Source organism: Dysidea avara, chromosome 7 (genome assembly GCF_963678975.1).
Source record: "Dysidea avara chromosome 7, odDysAvar1.4, whole genome shotgun sequence".
Lineage (NCBI taxonomy): Eukaryota > Metazoa > Porifera > Demospongiae > Dictyoceratida > Dysideidae > Dysidea > Dysidea avara.
The window spans coordinates 17311412-17333320 of NC_089278.1; the positions used below are offsets into that span (position 1 = coordinate 17311412).

Sequence of the window (21909 nt, forward strand, 5' to 3'; positions counted from 1 at the left end):
TGCTACGAACAAAGGAAAGGTGGCCAAACTCAAACTATTTATTGCTATCAGAGAATCTATACACATTGCTTTATTGAGAATTAAATTTGTGTGGCATTTATGAAGATGCTCACACACTTAAAAATAGCAGCATCACATAGTTCTCATTAACACTTTAACAATAACATTGTATTATCTGATTAGCTAATATTAATTTTACAACTTGCACACCTCGCACATGGCCGCATTATGATATCATTACTTTTTGTCGCAGTTAACTCTGCTTTACTTGGACGCGCACTTTTTTTACAGCTATAAGCTGTTTTTGGATGGGTAACTTCTACAAATGAGCATCTTTAATCAATGCACAGACTGTACCACAAAACAGCTATAAAGAAAGTGTTCGGTTAGTATCTGATTTGTAAACGTTCCACTCTTTGGTCAGTGACCCTTGGATATCATGTTCACATATACAAACCTCATGTGTGTTATAATCGTCTTTATGGGAAATTACATGTGATTATTCCAAGCTCAAATGAATTAACTTTTTTTTACAGTTCCCACTCCCACTGTCACTATTACTGCCCCAAGTAATCAGATAGTTGGTCAGCCATTATCTTTGGAATGCAATGTGACTACTGTGAGAGGTATCACCAGTAGAGTGGACATTGTGTGGAGTAGTGATGGTACAGAATTAGAGAGAGTGGAAGGAGTTAATATTTGCTCAATGACAAGCAGTACTGCAGTGTACACAGACACTTATACTATATCACTACTAACAACATCTGATGATGATAAAGTATACCAGTGTGAGGTGGTGATCAATTCTAACACAACAGTGACAACTAACAATAGCATCACTCTTGATGTAACTGGTAAGTAACTACTACTTACAATAGTGAAAATAATGTTTTGGACAAGTATCCTTGCCACAGAATTCAGTTTTTCACTACATTAATTTCACATGCCAGATTATTTACTGTAGGAAACATTTAGGGACACCTGCTACATTGCAGAATTGTTTTTGCCATCAAGCACATACAAATGTAATAAACTGCTGAAATTGCTCTCAAATTAAGCTTTAGAGGGTCTAACTAAAAAAACTGTCTCTGGAGGTGGGAAGCATGCCACCAACCTCATAGATTGCATGCTAGTGTGATCGTACTGATATGTTTCATTATTTGTGACCCAGTCTGGGAAAACCGGTCTTATTGCCTATTTAAAAGTATTGAGAAATGCCAGTTTTAAGGATTTAGTGTGTTGTACATAGCTCGCCAATGGTTGAAGCTATGTGTACCAAATTTTCAAACATTTTACATCAATTGCTTACCTTCCAGAGCATCCACTGTACATGTAGCCAGCAGCTGAGTTTCCTGCCATTTTAGATAGTTTTTAAATCAAGGTTGACTGTATCAGGCTAGCTCCAAATGGGGTGGGTGGCTGGAGCCCAGAAGGAGGGCAAAAGGCTGTTTGAAAAGTTGAAGAGAAAGAGAAAGGCACAGAGGTAAATTAGGCCAAGTTATAGGTCATTCAGGTCACAAAATTGGCTAAAAAAATGGAAGGAAATTTACAGCACAGGTCTGTATTCAATATCACGGAGCTGTACAACCACATACAGCCACCCCCAGGCTGACTAGAGCTCCATTAAGGCCCCAGACCGCACGTACGGATCGCCACTGTGCTTGGGAAAAGCAGCCAGCAAAACAGACCACTTAAGTCTAGCTGGTTTTGATTGTGAAATTTGATAGATTATTCTTGTAGCTTTGTGTTCTTGGTGAAAATCCAGATCTCCTGTCAAGGGCGATAAGACAAGTTTTCCCAGACCCAATCACATTTTAGCTATATTGCAATGTAACTATATTTTGACACCACAAAAAATCTGAACTAGAAACCAGTCATCAAATTCCTGAAGCTGCACATGGCCATCTATTTAAGTTGTGTGATTAAAACTCTCTAGTAGAGTAGTCAGTTGTTTACTTTGATTTAGTAACTCATTAAAATCATGCGACCCTTTATTTATCAGCTCACATGGCATATTTGTCATCAATCAGTGATCTGCACCATGATGGCTATGGAGTTTGATTTGTGGTACTGTGCTTGTCAGGAACACTTGCATCAGTACAACAATATAGTGTGTGTGTATCATTACCATTACATGATAAGTCGTAAACTGTTTATGGTCTGCTTCACATAGGTATGGCTACATGTAGCTAGTTATCATTAAAACTATAGAGTATAGCTTAAAAATCCATGATATGATTCTGACATTTTAAAAGACCACAGCTTTTTTAGCTTGAAGATATAGACACAATTTGCTAGAATGTATGATATATCAAGACACACGGTAGTGTGTAGTACGACCCAAGAATCCGGCATGCCACACAATGAGTATATTGACAGGAAGAAAGAAAACATGATTTTCATGCATATGTAGCTCTGTGATCTCTTATTCAATTTGAACCACATTTGCTACAGAAGTGCCCGCCAGGTAGGGGAGTTTACATACAAAATTTGAAGAAAATCTCCGTATCCATTTCAGAGATAAGACCAAAGTTTTGGTTTTTTTTCTTCTCATAAACAATTTTACAAATTTGGTAAATGCTCTATTAGAGTCAGTGAATATAGTCATCATGGATTTTGTTACTATACAGAACACTTCAAAAATGCTTTTAAGCAGAAACGTTTAGCACAGTGCTATATCCACCATAGGGACTAATAAACTGCTTTTAATAATGAATCACATTATAGAAGTCAACCGTGTCAGACATGTTCACCAGTAGCGATGTGAATATAGTTTACAATTGTATGGATTTCATTAACTAGATAAACAACCATCTAACTACTCAATACATCAAAGCAAATAAAGTGATTGTAAGTGTAACTGCTGCTGATATATGAGTACAATAATTTTGAGTTACTCTAATAAAGCAGTCACCCATTTTTGGATTAATTTTGTAATAGCACACAGCAATCCTTCCTTTGACATTTAGAGTATTATTAGCAGTACTGTATGGGCTAATGAATTCATTGCAACTATGAATCTTGTTTAAGATAATAGTGACACATAATCCAGACTAAATGACACTTAAACCATATGAATATAATAGTTAGATAAGCTACTAGTTGATCATTAAAGCTACCTGCACACATCAATTACCTCTCAATACAACTATTTGTGATTTATGACAAAGCCATTTTAAAACTCTCTAATAGAGTAGTCTTTTGTTTTCAAGTATTAAATAGTTGGTAATGCTTCTACTTCTTCTTTTCGCACACTTTGCAAAATCTGCCATAAAACTTAAATGCATACTTTAAGCAGGCTGAAATTTGGCACACTTAAAGAGCTCATTAAAGCAAATCTCAGTACCACGTTTGGTGGGAATCCAATGAACAATCACGGAATTATGACCCATTATTCGAGTAAAATAAAATCGAACTTCTGTCACGCCCACAGGGTAAACCCCTTGAAGGAATGAGTTGAAAATTGCTATGTAAATGGAGTAACCATAGTAGGAGTGCCTTTGTGTTGTTTGAAAGAAATCGAGGTAAAGACCATGGAGATATAACCCAAAACCCAACCTGTGTCACAATTATGCAATCGAGTTGCAAAAATAAAAAAAACCATTAGTCAAGGGTAGCCAATGCTCACGCAAAAAAGCTGACGGGATCAGAGAGAGACACAGGAATAGGTGATTCTAAGGGGCTGAAAAATAAGTTTTGAAAATCTTGGGGGAAAGTTGCAGTATAGATTGGTATTGTAATTTTTAGCATTTATCATGTTTTTTAGCATAAATTTTAGGCTGTTTTCAAACCTTCAAATTAAAAAATCCTGCAGCTTCTGGGGGTTGCACCCCAGACTCCCGTGAAATTATACTTTATATTACAGCCATACAACAATAGTCATGCTGTGCCCTACTTGGTCCCCCGGTAGGTCAGGTCTAGAATCGCCACTGGACACAGATGTACTTTGCACTGTCAATTTGAAACATTGAATTCTTCCTCGTGATCCTAGTTGCCATGATAAGTGACTACTTCATGATTATGCTAATAATACTTTTGTAATTAACATTGTTGCTACATTCACTACAACGATTAGCTAATTCATCTTTGGCACAAGCTATACTGAGCTAGCTCACCTCTGCTGGAGAACACCCAAGTGCTTGCCAATGTTTGCATTCGAGGTTGCATTTTAACTTGATTTGCTTCGTGTATAGAGCAGCGGCCATAATTGAACTCATGAACGGACGAAAACGAAATAACCTATTTTGTACGTGGTTCAGGATTTCTAAATATTTAATGCATTTCTAATTGGATTTCTCAGATAGTGTACGAGAGTCCCAAGATGTTGGCTACCTCCTTAAACATAATATGTACAACCTTCCAAGGCATCTTCGTGAGCGTAGTTATAAACAACTGGTTCTGCCAATGCTTCATTACTGCTCCTCCATATGGGGCCCTTACCATAACAATGCAATCAATCAACTCGAAATGATCCAACATGGGCTACACGGTTTGTTACAAACAACCCATGGCAAAGAGACCATCACGACAGCATCACCACAATCCTACACCAGTTAAATTGGCCAACTCTACAAGATCAATGTAGAAATAGTAAGACTAATCCTTTCATTCAAATTAGTAAACAACTTACTTATTGTCATCATCTTTTCCAAACACTGGAGCTAATCATCAACTAAAATTCTCTCACTACCAACCCAGTACAGAAATTTACCATAACTCCTTTTTCCCCAAGACGACTATTGAATGGAATTCTCTACCCTACACTGATCTACATGAAATTGACATAGAAACCTTTAGGTCGTACTTATTTACATAATAATTATTACTGTATTTGTACATTACTATGTTACCCCTAAGGTTTTGCTAATAAATAAATAAATAAAACAAGTCACCCAGTAGAGAGTTCAGCTACAAAAAAGTCACCCTGTAGAGAGTTTAGCTACAAACAAGTCACCCTGTAGGCAGTTCAGCTACAAACAAGTCACTCTGTAACAGAAGTCACCCATTCAGAAAATTTTTGCCATTATCCTACCATCACAGCCATTTCTTGGGCGCCACCTTGGATTTCACATCTTCTTTTACCATAGCTTTTTGGGGGCTGCACCCTTTTTTCACAGTTTGGCTGTTTTGGTATAGATTAATAATGACTTAAAAGAGTCAATATGATCCATAGTGAGTGTATTATTAGAGTAAATGACTGCTCTATTAGAGTATGTTTGGAAAATGCTTGTGATAGACAATTCTCATTGCATTGCTAATACATAATAACTGATCATGCTCAGAAATTATCCTCTTATCAGTATTCTTTGTGATTCTTTCTCCCTTATATTATTCCTGGAGTTATTCTAAACTACCATAAGTTCTCTAAAAATTCGGCCCCTCTATTTATTTGGCACCCTTATTCTAACAGTGAAATAATTTCCTCTAATAAAAAAATTTGGCACGTTTGCTATTTTTGCGATGGATGCTGATAGTGACAAGAACGTCAGAGTTGTCTAGCCTTAATATCGACGATACCAATTATACTGTGACGAGTGGTCAATCAACTAAAATTAGCGGTGATTACTATCTAATTATAGGCCGAAATTCGGCAAGACGAAAATTATTGATTTAAAAATATGCCGAATTTTTGGAGGACTTACGGTAGTATTTTAAAAATTGTTAATTTAAAAATGAAGTAGGGATCTATGCAATAAAAGTAGTGTAACAAGAGATGAATGATGGTATTACAGCATAGCTCAGTGGGAAAGTCCCTACTTTGGCATTGAGCAAAATAATTGTTATAGCTAATGTGCCAAAGTAGGGAATTTTCCATTGAGCTATGCTGTAATACCATCATTCATCTCTTGTTTCACTACTTTTATTGCATAGATCCGTACTTCATTTAAAAAATTTTTTAAAATACTAGTTTGCTTAGATTTTTGCTGTAGCACAGCTAGCTACAATGTAACTTGTGACTGTTCTAATAGACTATCATACATGACTGTTGTATTAGAGTGACTGTTGTATTAGAGTATATCTCAAGTCAGCTAAGAGGTGTACAGCTAGCTAGACTAATAAGTGGTGAGGTCGTCTTGTTTACTGTTAAGTAAACAGCTAGATTGTTAAGAGGTGTGGTCCCCATACTCTATCATTATTAGTCCACCTAGATCTTTAATCGATGGGCGTGGTCACAAACCTATCGCGAATGTGATCTCAATCGCAAACTTGCAAATATCTAGCTAGTATATCGTCGGGACTGAAGCGCTTCTGAAATCCAGCTCTGAAATAATTCTGTGGCGTCTATATATGTTGCTGAAAGAAAGTGTTGATACAGAAAAATTAATGCCTCAATATGGTTTCGTTGGATGAAGAAAAAGACAAGCAGCCTGGTTGAAGACAAAAGAAAAGACAAGGCGCAGAGGGCCTACACTCGTCGGAACCCCAAAAGGCACATCCCACTGGTGAGTTTGTTGTTGTGATGTGAAATGGTGGCCGTGCGCTGCTTCATTTGGCTTCTAGCCTTGTAACTGTGGTCAGTGAGGCAATGAGGCAGTGAGACTAAAATTCAAGTTTTAGCGATTTTTTTTTAATTCTATATCCGGCCATCTGTAAGTGTTTTGTTATATTTAATGCTGTTTTATATATTATATGGACTAGTACTATTGTGTAAAGGTGATTTTCATCACATAAAATGTCTCTAGGGTGATTTTTAAAGGTGGAATTTTGGGAAGTGTGCGAAATTTTCACCGCAATCCCTACTTAAACGGTACTACCGTACCATTTGATATTTTGTCTCTAGTTATAAGATATCCTATGACTGCTGTGATATAACTGGCTTTTCTATCCCACTGAAGCCCTACATCAAAGTAAAAAAAACTGGGAGTATATGGTAGTTAAACCCCAGGAATGGTAGTTAAACCCCAGGAATGGTAGTTAAACCCCAGTTCATATATGGAAGACAACATATATTTACACATTCAATTGAAAGAAGTACAATCAAAGCAAATTGAAGCTTTACACATATAAAACTACAAGGTCAGCAAAAATTGAAGCCATACACATTGTAAAGCTGTAGTCTTGTCCCCAGCCACCCACGCGCTCAATCACGCGAAGGGAGTGTGATCGAGTGCATGAGTGGCTGGGAACAAGACTAAACTATAATTTCAGCAAAACTTTAAGCCATACACAACTGACATGCTTGTCTAGCCTTATTGACACATTGTTTGTGAACTTGACTGCTTCAAAGTGTGGGATAAAAATCAGTGAAACCCCACCTGCACTTGTAGGATATCTAGTTATCAACACCTCAGCCTCAGTCTTGGGTTGACAACTACGATGATATCCTATTCGTGGTGGGGTTTAACTATAACATTTTAGCACTTTCACACCTCAGATCAAAGGAGCTGCCTGGGCTACATTTCGTATGTAGCCCAGCTAGCCAGGCTACATATGAAATGTAGACTGAGTTACAACTGGGCAGTGATTATGTAGACATTGAGACCCAAATTGATTGTGGGGATCGATTAATACTCACGTGATTAGGATGCATGACTTGGGAATTGGCCATGAAAACCACTCAGGTGGAGAGCGTTTTGGTATCCTCGCCATCCTATAAGTTGAAACATGTTGGGCTAAGGTGAGAACGAGTGCTATAGCTTATTCACCAATCATTTCCACACGTTTTTGAATATGCATCACGAAGCTACCACTGTGCACGGAGTAACCACTCTACAAGCAAGCTTACCTTTCTAGGCCTTTAGTGAACTTCATAATAATATTTTCCCATAAACGATTCAATAGCACTGATTAAAACATTAAACTCACGTAACCGAAATTCTCCGTGATATCTCTAGGATATGTCCGTTCATCATAACCAAACGTAACCAGAATGTACTAGCTGCTAACCCATAATCAAAATTTTTTGCTATACATATATAATACATCCACTGGCTGCGCTCGTATTGGCTTGGGTGATTTATCTCCCTGTACAGGCTATCAGCCTGAGAAGTGTTACATATTAGCTGTAACATGGGGCATTCGGGCTTTGCCTGATATGTTTGCTCTCTGCCCTCGGGCCTGCGGCCCAAGGGCATACATATCAGGCAAAGCCCTCATGCCATGTTACAGCTATTACATATCCAAGTGAAAGACTGTCAGTACTTTGATGTATGTGTATGGCTTTATATACAGCCAAGGATGATTGTTAATATCTAGTAAGCACTTTGATGTATATGGCTTCATATTCAACTTGCATAAACAAATTATGCTGACACTGCATTTTGATTGCCAGCATTGCACATTTGGTGTTGAACACCTTACTGGACTGACCATATTTGTCCCAGTAAACTCTTTGAAGAATGGCTTCACTGGGATATAATAACAAATAATAAACATTGGAAATCATCATAATGAATAGTTGGCATTTAACAATCTAGGCATAAAATTTCTTCAGGACTGTTTCTTGAATGTAATTTAAAGCATAGCCTGCAAAAACATGTTTTTCATATAATTTTATATAAGCATAACCTGCCATAGAGAATTTTCATTACTGTGTCATCTGCTTTTCAATGAGAAAAAGAACAGCACAATTACTAGAGTAGTACTTATGTAAGAATGTAGATTATTTTACCTTGCTACTAGCCTCTTTAACAAGTGTTGGACTTTTATGATGACCAAGCAGTCCTGGCAGGAGGTTTCTGAGGTTTATAAAGATACCCTAATAGAGCAGTCATCCTAAGAAAACAATCTACAATCAAGTATTCGATAAACTACTGAAATCCTTCTCGAATTTATCTTCAGAGTATTTAACTTTTCAAAAATTTCCCCTGGAATACCCCTAGACTGGGTTGCTTTGTATGCTTGTGTGCTTCTCACACAGTGGTACAGGTGTATGCCTTCTTTCTACTTACTGTAGTTTTAACTATAATGCCATGTGGCTATATAGGCCCTGGCATCACAAAAGGTCTGGATTGGAAACCAGTCATCAAAATTCCTGAAGCCACCTATGCACTCCCTATTTTGACTTGATACTGTCCATTAGGCATTTTAATGAGGAAGTAAAACTGTGAACCATGCAATGATCATTGGATGATAAAGCACTGCTTGTTTTAAGTTGTCCATATTCTAAAGTATTAAACAATATTTTGCAAAGTTGATGATTATGGTAACATAATTGACAACCATATCTATTTGCAGCAAGAAGTAACTAGGTATATAACATGTTAACCTTAAAATAATGATCTTAATGCCACTAAAATTAAAATTTATTCAAAAATCATGTCAGAAGATGTGGTGAATGTGTGATCTCAGGCAACACATCTGTGGCTGTGTTGTAACTATTATTATATGTACATACAGTTCCTCCTCCCACAATCACCACATCACCAAGTGATACAGTACAAGGAGCTATGGTTGGTGATCCCCTACTTGTCCAGTGTATAGTTGATACAGTTGATGGAGTGGAGCCCAGTTTAGTAAACATCAGTTGGATGGGACCTGGAGGAACTTTGATAGTGAATAGTAGCAGAGTAACTGTCAGTCAAATCAAACCCAGTGATAACACTTACAATAGAAGTCTTCACTTTACCTCCTTGTTTGAGAATAATGCAGGAGTTTATATGTGTATTGTGATGATACTTGAAGCTAATGAGTCATCTCCATTTGAAATTCAAACACTATTTGGTATGTATAAATGTGTTTAGCTTTAGAATATGACACACTCATTAATCTGTAATCAAGACTCACAGTAGTGAGTCACATGGCTAAGAAAGTACAAAATGTGCACCACAAACTGACCACTACTGTGAGTTATTTGCATGTAACAACGGTTATACAATTCTCACCATAATTCAAATGATCTTTACACCTCAGCTCACTAATGTTCAACTCAATATTAAAGGCAATGAATTCTTGTATCTATACTAATTCACTCACCTAACATGATTTAAATCGGTGTGGAGAAATTGGGATGATTCTTTTCAGTCATGCAGACCCTACAGTAGTTACAAATTGTTTCACAAATTTGAAGATCATGAAGCCAGATGATTTTGCATTCTATTTCTTGGTCTCTCCCATTGCTAATAATACAAGTACAAAGAAAATTTTTAACTTTTAAAGTCAATTAGGGATCATAGAAACAAAAAGTAATGGAATAAGGGAGGTAACCTATATGTGCAGATATACTAGTGGACATTTGATTCCTACTTTGGTCTCCGTTATTGAAGTAGGGCTTAAATGTCTACTAGTATATCTGCAAGAGTAGGTGACCTCCCTTGTTGTATCTCTCTTTTTTTCTATAACCCTTAATTGAACTTGAACTTAATTATCTGTACGTGTCTTGTGCTAGCACTTATGATTCTACCAGTATGTTTGGCCTGTGTACTTGCTCTAAGAGCAAAACTCGACCAAAGTAGTAAAGGAGGGAACAGTGAAATGGTACTCACCAAGTATTCACTTATTACATACCAAGTTATGTATATACTCATCCAGACAGGAGAAGACTAATAACATAACCAAATCATCCTGTGAAGTACATGTATTGCTGACTCAACTCAGATCAAAGCCTCATTTGTGATATGAAGCATCTACTTTCATGTATGATGAGAATTTAGTATATAGCAATGCATTGCCGCAAGTGCTATACAGAATAATAAAGCACAAGACACACAGCTGAGATACTAATGAAGCACGAGGAAAAGCCAAGTGCTTTTTTAGCATCAAGGCCAAGCAATGAGTGTTTTATTTATTTATATTTATATATATATATATATATATATATATATATATATATATATCATGAACGTAAATTGAAGCTCAGAGCACAAATGTGCTAGCATGGCAGCTTACATATACCAGTTGCACACTCACATGTGTTAACAGTACTAGTCTGGGTGGGTGTTAATAGTCCAGTGTCTTGTATAGCTCCTTGTAGTGCACAACAAGCCTGTTAATTAGTATAATAAATTTAAACTGCTGATTACTGAGTTGTGGTATTATGTTGGTGATGCCCAGCTGTCCTGAGGGTTGTTGACAACAAAACCGCTGATGCCTGCATTTTCATTTCTGTCATAACTGTACATTGTTAAGCTTTGACCATAAAGTCAACTGTTCCTTATGGAAAATAAAGTACACTTGTCACCAATACAAAGTTCTTTAGAGAAATTTAATGAAGTATGAATCCCAATAATACTGCTGGTACCTGACAACTAGCTATGTCAAATAATTGCAAATCACATGCAATTATAGCACGGATAACCAAATTTTATTAAAATTCACTTTGTCCTTAGGGTACAGAGCTTAGGGGCTTCATTATATCTATATCATTGCCAACAGACTTTGGAATAGCACAAGGACTAACAGCTTCCTAGCCACCCCTCTGGATAAACCACAGTTGTATGGTTGGTAGTAATAAATAGAGTTGATTATTTGAAGGTGTCCAAATATATCTTCTATCAGTGCATGAAATATAGTATGTACAGGTTGAGCTGGATCCTGAAAAACAGCTAAAAATTAAAAGTGGTTTTTTTCTCAAGAAAGTGAACATTTCAGCCAACCAGATGATTAGTGGAGACAGTAAAGGTGTCAACAACAGACACATGTGGTTTGGCTCCATTATAAGTTTAGGAAAAGCTGTAATGGATGCTGCATTTTATGGCTTCCCATAGGAAATGTATGGTGAAGATTTTCATTGGCCGTAACTATTGTCAGAGATTTAAACGAAAAAAAATTTTAGAGGGTTAAACAGTGTATGCTCTATTAGATTAATCAAGCAGATCTTTATAAGCTTTATTTGTCCAAGTAAATTCAGTAATTGAAATACTTTGTGAATCGAACTATTACACAAGTGCTTAGGTAATGAAAGCTCCTTTGTACTTTGTTTTTGCAGAAATTGTTATAATCATACTTTTCAAAATAAGTGTAAGTTATCGCACAAATCAAGGTATCTTCGCTATATTAGAGACCTGAGGAATGGCACAATAATCACCGAGGGCAAAGCCCGAGGTGATTATGTGCCATTCCAAAGGTCTCTAAAATAGCAAAGATACCATGGATTTGGGCGATAACCAATTTAGACTATGGCTTGTATGGCTCTGGTCACTGCCATTAATGGCGGCTTCCTGATCAAATTAGTGTTAGAACAACTCACTGGTAGGCTTCCTAGATGAATACAATCATCTTTATTATCCAGCGATGTTTTCTTCGCACTCTAGCAATGATTTCTGATGGCTGTTGTGACTGGAATCCAGCAAAACACGTGGCGCACGTGACAAATAAGTTTGTCACGGGTATCTAACCAGTTTAGATACCTACCCGGGTATCTATTGGATTTTAAATACCTCATTAATGACCAAACTTCAAAGCATACTATGCGTACCATAGTCTATAAATCACAATTAGATACCTTACCTAGAGTTTCCAATATAAAAAATTGACATCCTCAAAATAATTTGCTAACTGCTGATACATGTTAGACCTCTCACTTGAATATAGCTGCAGTGGTGTTGCCTTCTTGGGGTGGAAATCCATTGAAATATCTGTGAATCACGAGATTACAAGCTGTAAACTCCCAAAACAATGATCTTTTATCACATTACTTTGGTGCAACCTTCCTCAGTGAGCAAAGCTTCACCAAAAAGTATTGGTAGTTTTGATTAGTGAAGCATGATTGCAGTCGCTGCATCATTTAGACACAGTTTTGGGATCAAAAAAACATGTTTTCATCCACGAATACCAAACAAATGACAGCCAAACCTTCCTCACACCACAGTAGTAGTCACCTATCAACAAAGAAATCATGTACCAAGTATGGTTAAATTCTGAGATTGCCAACCATCTGGACGAGCCCAGTATTGGGAAAAATTTGCCCAAAATTTTCTCAGCACTTGCTCCCTCAACTACTAAATAAACAATTCTTGGTGTAAAAACAACTTTAAAGTCCATAAAATATAACTAGTATCAGGGTTTTGTAAAAATAAACTATTAGGCATTTACTTTAGGCTCATGTGATTTTCATCGTTATGGTGATTTAAGATTTGATGTCTTGTCTAGTGTTTTTAACAACCATAATTTTAACCCTGATAGTTATTGACATGATATTTGGCCTAAAGTGGTATTAGTAGCTATAGCCATGCTTAATCACATGAGTCTGAAGTTATTAGTCTAAATGCTATTTTTTACAGTTCCTAGTGACAAAATCCCAGGTGCTAGCTATATTTTATGGATCTTACAGTTGTTTTACACCAAGAATTAAGGTTTTAGGTAGTTAAGAGAGTAAGTGATGAGAAAAACGTTACCATTTTGGGCAAATTTTGCCCAATGCCAGGCTCACCCAGATGGTTAGCAAGCTCATAGTTTAGCCATACTTGGTATACGACAGTATCATGCTTCACCAATCAAACTACCAATACTTTTTGGTGGAGGATTGCTCACAGAGGAAGGCTGGACTACAGTATTGTGATAAAAGATCATCGTTTCTGGGAGTCGCAGCTTGTAAACTCGTGATTTGCCAATATTTCAATGGATTTTCACCCCAACAAGGTAACATCATTGTAGGTGAAAGTTAGTTCAACATGTAACAGCAGTTAACAAATTATTTTAAAGATGTCAATTTTTTTTACATAAGAAACCGTACTTTACCTCTTAGATACTATCTAGCCCTTACAGAGATGAGTGAAATCCCCATGCAAAACAGCCTGGCTGTACAATAAAAATTTATGTCCAGTAACTTGTGTCTAAAAGAGCTGATAACTGGTGTGACTAAAAATAAATAATTAATTTTATGTATATCTTAAAGCATTGCTGTGAGTGCTATATGAACAACAAAACACAAGGCACAGAGCCGAGCTGCTAATAAAGCATGAAGCAAAGCCAAGTGCAAGGGCAAGTGCTAATTGCTTTATTATTTGTATAGCATGAGCAAGCCAATGCTTTCAATCATTTATGGACCTTTCCTAGTGGATTAAAGCCCAGTACATAACATATGCTAACATGGCAGCTCCCTTAGTCTAGCTTGTTGTGCACTTACATGTATTCATAGTACTATTCCAGGTGCCATCTGCTGTTTCCCAGCTTCCACACAACAAGTCTTTTGATTAGTGTAACACTTCAGTGATTTTTTTGTCAACTAATGTGCCAAGTACTAATAGTCAGTTTATGTTCACCTGAAACCCCACCAAGTACATTGATATCAAAAAGGTGAATATGTGTTCACTCCCAATGGTTTTGTACAGGAACGAGCACATGTTCACATTGTAAACATGTTTGCATATCTTGCCCAATTCAAAGTGATTTTTTGAGGCTAAGTAGAATTCTACGAAAATGGGATGGCAACTTAGAGCGGTAACAGGAACAACCAACAGAAAATTCCTGATAAAGGTCATCATGCATGTTAATATACAGGTTAGATTTTACTAACCTAACAAACAGGAACTAGAGACCTTAACCTACAGTAGCTATAGCAATAAGGTGAAACAGAAAATGGGACAAAGAAAGGAAAAATATCCCTACAGCACAATCCTACTTTGTAGCAGCCTTCTGCTAAAGCATCAAAACACTCTAATAGAGCAGTCACCTGCATAATACTCTAATAAAGCAATCGGGACTGTTTTACCAGAAACTGCATTAAAAGCCTGTGAAGTGATGATCTATGATAACTGGTATTATAGACTAGCACAGTCATCAACGAACTGAAAGTTAGCTACTGTACTCTATTGAAACCATAAAAGATTCAATCACTGAACATGAAGAGATTTACAATTAACTGATGGTGCCTGCATGTACCAGCAGAGAGATATAACCTCAAGATAAAGGTCACATGATGAGGTATGTGGGAGCTGCAGTTGGCTCCAATGAGGAGACTAAAGGCAATATGGACCAGGACTCCTCTTGAAGCCACTTCAGCTTGACAGGCATACTGCTGCATGCATACCCCATCATATGACTTCTATCTAGAAGAAGTGGGTGACGTTTCTCTTGTCAATTACACTGTAAATGTCTTCATCAGTGTTTAATAGTTTAGTCTTAAAATGTTTATGGTTTCAAAGGAGTATGTGACTTTTAGTGCCAATGATTTAGCTAGTTTATATACCTGCAAAAAAGCATTGTGTTATAAATCCTAACAGTATATGTGACTGAATTTTGGAAAATCACCCATATGGGCACGCGGGAAATAATTAGAATTTCCATGTTTAGTGGGTTGCTAATAAGAGCAGGGCACAGTTTTAAAAATTATTTCTTGTAATTTAAGGTATTGAGAATGGCTTGAAACCTTTAACAAATAGATTTGTACTATGAAGTTTGTAATATGATCAGTAAATATTTTAGGTATCAAATGCACCCATATGGGTGATTTTCCAAAATTCAGTCACATATTGACATGATAACCTTTATCCATTGATTGTTCTTGTTCCCACTTTCCCGTCTTGTTCCCGCTTTCCATTCCCATCCTGTTCTCATTTTCCTAAATATCTACTTACCTGTAAACTGTTCCAGCATTTAAAGGACTTTAAAATGATACTAAATATTTGAGCAGCTAGCCCATGTAACAAGAAATATTAACAAAAAACAAGGACTCAGGTGAAACACATGAACTGGTTATGAGTTCAGGTCATTTTTTTGCACCACTCAACTGTCCTCAGGGTTGTCGACAAATAAACTGCTGACATGTTACAGTCATTATAAAGCTTTAAAGTTTCACAATTATTATTTTTAAATAAACACAATGCATCAAATGTATTGAGAAAAACCCTGAATGTCACCAATGTTTCAGGTATCAGTCAGATATCTCCTAAGAATGTGGGTTGAGCTTTCTTCTGCATCCTTAACACTAGTTGTTTATTGAACAGTCCCAGCAGCTTCAAAGAGTTTGTAAGTGAAGTTGGAATGGATCTCAATGCTTCTAGAATGATGGGTACCACAGTTACTGGTTGCTGCCATATCTTCCTAATTTCAAGTCTGTGTACTTCTGCATGTTCTCCTGAAACTTAGAAGCCATACGTCCATCACCAGGAACAGCAACATCTATAAGATAAACATGATTTCTACTGCTGACAAAATCATTGTTAGGTTAGGTAATCCTAAGGCTGCAGCACATGTTGCTGTCAGACTGTCAGACCTTCAGTGCTGGTCACTGTAAAGCATTAATAATAATAATAATCAATGTCAGGCCTGCTGTGAGGAAGGTGGTGGTCTGTCTCAAATGTAAAATCCCACGGTAATTTGCTTCTGTTGCCACACACACTTAGCAGAGGTTTGTGCTTCCACCATTGTGATGTCACATCAAATCCTTCCAGTCTGGCTAATTCCCAATGCAGCATTTTTGCTACCTCATCATGACGATGCTTGTATAACCTCTGAGCAATTAATTCACAGCTACTTGTAAGATATCAATAGTTTCATCATGTCAACCACAAAGTCAACAAGAAGGAGTGACGGGTAAGTGGAAGATGTTGCATTTCAGTGCATTTGTTGTGATGGCCTGATCCTGTGCTGCCAATATAAAACCCTCAGTTCCTGGTATTAAAGATCCTGAAGTTAGCCAGGACCATTGCAAAGTAATGTCCATTTCTCTTTGAATATCCCTCAAAAACTGGCCATGTAATGGCTTGGATTTCCACAAATTGAAATGATTGTTTTCTAGAGAAACTGAGGGTTCTTTCTTCACCATCAGTATGAGATAACCATCCATAGTCCTGTATAGCCATCAGTAATGGCTCCTCAACTGATGACAAATAACTAGCAATAGCCTCTATCTCAACACTGATGGTGTCCTGAACTGAAAGAAGCCCTCGCCCCTCCAAAGAGCAAGGTGTGTACAACCTGTCAACATCATCAATTTGACTAAAACACTTATACATCGTCAATAGCTTGCGGGTTGATATATCTAATGACTTCAACTCAGCTCGGGTCCAATTAACAATACCAGCAGTGTATCGGAGGATTGGAATTGCCCACACATTCATTATCATTATCAAGACACACAGTAGTGTGTTGTACGGCCCAAGAAGCCGGTGCGCCACACCATGAGTATATTTACAGAAAGAAATAAAACGCGATTTTCACACCTTTGTAGCTCCATGATCCCTTATCCAATTGGAACTAGTTTCACTACAGAGGTGCTCGCCAGATAGGCCACACTACATACCAAATTTGAAGGAAATCTCCATAGCTGTTTCTGAGATATGAGTGGCCAAAGTTTCATTTTAATTTCTTCATTTTTTTTCTTTGCCGTAGGGGGGCTACGGGGGCTTTGATTTCTTTTTGCACACTTTGCAAAAATTGCTATAAAACACAAACTTGTAACTCCATTGTATCGATATTTGGCACAAGTAAAGAGCGTATAAAGGTACATTCACGTACCAAGTTTGCTATGAATCTGATAAATATCCAAGGAGTTATGAGCGTTTATTCACGTAAAAAAAGATGAAACTTTTGTCACAGCTACAAGGTAAACCAAGTATAGGAATAACTTGAAAATTGGCGTGTACATAGGCTGATCATCGTAGGAGTGCCTTTTGATGGTTATAACAGCAACAAACTTACAGCTACAAAGTTATAAAGCAAAAACCAAGCAAGTGTAAAATCCCGGGATCGAGATACTCTAATCGAACAGTCACTGGGGGGGGGGCAAAAATAAGGTGCATAAAAGATGTCGAAAAAAATGAACTGATCATGACCAGAGTTCGAACCAAGGACCTCCATACCTAACTCCTGCATCCTTAACCACTGAACCGGCCGATCACTTTACTTAATTTCTACCTTATAAATGAAAATAAGTAAAACTGATCTACCAATAGAAAATCTAGATTGTTATAGAACATTCTATGTGTGTTCTATTAGATGATTTCAGCGAAAGCAAAAACGTACGCTCTATTAGATCAACACTTTGACGCTCAATCTAGTAGCTGTTTCATCAAAACAAAGCCATTTTCGTATCGATCAGTGGTATATTTGTAGTATTAACTTAGTTTTGCCCCCAGGCGGTCTGCGAGCAGACTAGTATGACCGACTCGCGCCAATCATCATCATCATAATCATCATAATAAGTGCTATGCTAGCAAAACTTGTGATACAACAGCCTGGAAATCATATCCCAGTAAAAAGGTGCAGGATTTAGCTTTTGAAATACAAAAAGAAGTGAAATCCACTCAAAAACAGCCAAGCTGTAAAAAAAGAGTGCAGCCCTCAAAAACCTGGGTGAAAAAAGTTGTGAAATCAAAGGTGGTGGTCAAGAAATGGCTGCAATGATGTTAATGCTAGAAAAATTTAATAATGGCTGTGTGCATTGTTAAAATTTATTAGCATTAACATCATTGCAGCCATTTCTTGGCCGCCACCTTTGATTTCACAACTTTTTTCACCCAGGCTTTTGAGGGCCGCACTCTTTTTTTACAGCTTGGCTGATTTTGAGTGGATTATTATTACTAGGACAAGGTCACACAAAACCAAGTACATTTGCCAACACAGCAACCTAACTTTCAAATACAACAGTCATTATCTTTCAGTAAAAGTACCGTACTAGTGTAGTGCATGGCCTCCACAACAGTGACTGACTGGATTAAACTCAGCAACAACTCACACAAGACACTTACAAGACTAACTTGCTGAGTGCACAATACAAATATATATCAAGACACACGGTTAGGTGTTGTGTGGCCAAGAAAGTCAGCGACCACACCATGATCAAGACACACGGTAGTGTGTTGTGCGGCCAAGAAAGTCAGCGACTACACCGTGAGTATATTGACAGGAAGAAAGAAAACAGCTTTTTCACGCGTGCATAGCTCCATGGCCCCTTCTCCAAAACACACTATTTTTGCATTATAGCTGTCCCCCAGGTAGGGTACGCCACACAGCAAATTTGATTAAATTCGCAACAGCCATTTGCAAAATATGGGCGTTCAAAGTTTCGTTTTAATTTCTTCATTTTTTCTTCTTATGCCGTACAGGGGCTATGGGGGCTTTGATTTCTTTTTGCACACTTTGCAAAAATTGCTATAAAATGCAAACGTGTAACTCGATTGCCTCAATCTTTGGCACAAATGAAGAGCATGTAATGGTGGATTTACGTACCAAGTGTGCTGTGAATCTGAGGAATATTCAAGGAGTTATGAGCATTTATTCACGTAAAAATGATCAAACTTCTGTCACGGCTACAGGGTAAACCAAGTATAGAAATAACTTGAAAATTGGCGTGTAGATAGGCTGATCATCGTAGCAGTGCCTTTTGATAGTTTGAATAGCAATAGAGTTACAGCGACAAAGTTATAAAACAAAAACCAAGCAAGTGTAAAATTGTGGGATCGAGATACTCTAATAGAGCAGTCACCACGGGGTAAAAAAAGTGTGCAAAAAATGTCAAAAAAAACTTACCAGAGTTCGAACCAGGGACCTCCATACCTGCATCCTTAACCACTGAATCACTACTACCTTGGCTGATCACCTCACTTAATTTCTGCTTTATAAATGAAATTTCTAGTTGAAATCTGCTTATAATCAAATGTTTGTAATTTCATAGATCTACCAATAGAAGTACTAGATTGTTCTAGAACATTCTATGTATGTTGTGTTAGAAGTCCTCAAAAAAATGTGCACTCTATTAGAGCATTACATTAATATTATCAAAAATTGAATTAAATCATGCAATGAAATACATTTATAAGTCTGTCTTCAATCATCATCATTGTATCTAAATAGAAAAGAAGAAATGTGAGTAAAAACAAACCTCAAAGTCAGCCATAGGCTGGTTTTGGGGTTTTATAAAGTACAAAAAGATGTGAAATCCACACAAAAATGGCCAAGCTGTGAAAAAGTGGTGTGGCCTTAAAAAGCCTGGGTGAAAAAAGTTGGGAAATCAAAGGTGACAGCCAAGAAATGGCTGCAATGATGTTAATGCTAAAAAATTTTAATAATGGCTGTGTGCATTGTTAAAATTTATTAGCATTAACATCATTGCAGCCATTTCTTGGCTGCCACCTTTGATTTCACAACTTTTTTCACCCAGGCTTTTTAAGGCTGCACCATTTTTCACAGCTTGGCTGTTTTTGTGTGGATATATATAAAACATCAAAAGATTGGTTACTCTACAAGCTCAATAAACATGTTTAGGTTACAATGACAAGGTGTAAGTCTGGCTCACTACAAGAGTATCATGTATTAATATTTCATGCTGTGAGGTAGAATTATTATTACTGTAGGAAGTGGTCACCATACAAATGTGTATGCATGGTTGTTATGATTCAATTTTGCAGAATTTCCACAACTGCTGACCATGTGAATTAGTTACCTTTGTCATGATAATCATAATAAGTTACCACAAATATAATGTGGACTGACTCGCAATTATAAAGTTTGTACACTTTTACTTATTGATACAAAAAAAAAATGTATCTATAGTCAATAATGTGCACTATAAACTATATAGTCACAATAATATATGTACCAGGGGGTTGTCATGTTGGTGTATGTACTTGGTTGTATGTGACCCGGTCCTAGTAATAATAATAATAATAATAATAATAATAATAATAATAAATGTAGAATAGTTCTTTGGTATTCCTTTTTGGTTGTAGTGACTCAACATTAACAATGTGGTCCTACAGCTAGCACACACATCAGTGCTCAAAGCAGTGTGTTAAAAATGATCTGCACATTGTCTGGTCAAAGCAGTGAATGACCTACCAAAGTATAAATTTGTCCTGTACCACAATTCTATATACAAGATTAGCACACTGAGCAAGTGCTGAAAATGTCATAACACAATGTACACACTGTTTCTAGTCAAGTACAACTGGAATAAAGGTGATTTGAGCTATCAAACTGCAAGTTTTATGCATCCCACAAGTCAAAGGTAACACTGTTCTAAATATATTTTACACTTTTATAGCTGACAAGTACAAGTAGGCTGGTATTCAAATGTCAAGTCTGTTTTAGGTATTCACCCTGTTGCTTGTGATCACTCACAAACCATCAACAAATTGCTTAATGAAATCCCACTGGATGAATTCCAGTCAATATTACATATTTCTGGTCAACTTTATGCCCAAACATTGCATGCATGAGTAAATTACTTTTTAAAAATGTAAATTTTCTGGATGCTTTGTTCTTAGTGAAGATAGGCTCTAACAATGAAACCCTGCATATCATCTTATTCACCTAAGCAAGAGGAGCTCAAAAATCTTTGTTTTGTTATAGTACACCAAAGGTTACATAAGTTATGGGAGTTTGTTTACATCGCATCAAAAAGCGACAGTACACGGTTGGTCTTTCTTCACTAATTTTTCCTTTGTATGTAGTGAACAAAAGTGATACAAGGACAAATTTACACAGCAATCAATTTTCCTATTCATGGCAAACATGACGGTGCAAATTTCAACTCTGTATGTCATTGCATGTGGTTGTAAGTTATAACTGTTTTAGTAAGTGCCTATAATTAACATCCTACGTCAGCCTGGCCCACATGCACTCCTGCTGCATGGAATGCGCTAGCCCTATAAGCATAGTTTAAGGTCAGCCCAGGATATTGCTGGATGCTAGGTGCTAAGTGCACCTGCATCTGCCTTAGTCAAAAAGCTAGCTGCTTTATCTCTATTGCTATAGCAAATTCATATCAAGCAGCCTGACTGCGCCCATGTCCTGGGTTGCCAAGTGTGTTAATCTATTTATACAAATTGCATGAGCATGTGTGATTACCTTGGTTTGGCAATGTTAGTTTATATAGACAGGGGTGAATGGGTGGGTGTTTTGGCATCTTTATGGCAGATGACAGGATTCAGCACAAGCAATTCCAAGCAGCACCTGTTACCACAAGAGTAGCAATCACACGATAAATGTACGCATGTGCAATGGTATTAAATATTATCGATTGTGGATTCTAATTCATTTAATCACAGGCTTCCTTGTCTGTTAACCTTATTTACAGTGAAAAATTGT

The 21909-nt window shown here is 37.1% G+C and overlaps 1 protein-coding gene across 1 annotated transcript in view; it reads left to right on the plus strand.

Annotated features, from left to right (window-relative positions):
* Positions 1-342: 342 nt before the first annotated feature.
* The window catches only part of LOC136261075 (uncharacterized), a 38877-nt gene continuing 17310 nt past the window's right edge, over positions 343-21909 (plus strand). The window contains exons 1-3 of the mRNA XM_066055041.1: positions 343-385; positions 537-854; positions 9340-9663. Coding sequence (XP_065911113.1) covers positions 343-385; positions 537-854; positions 9340-9663 — 685 coding nt within the window. The remainder of the gene's footprint in view (positions 386-536; positions 855-9339; positions 9664-21909) is intronic.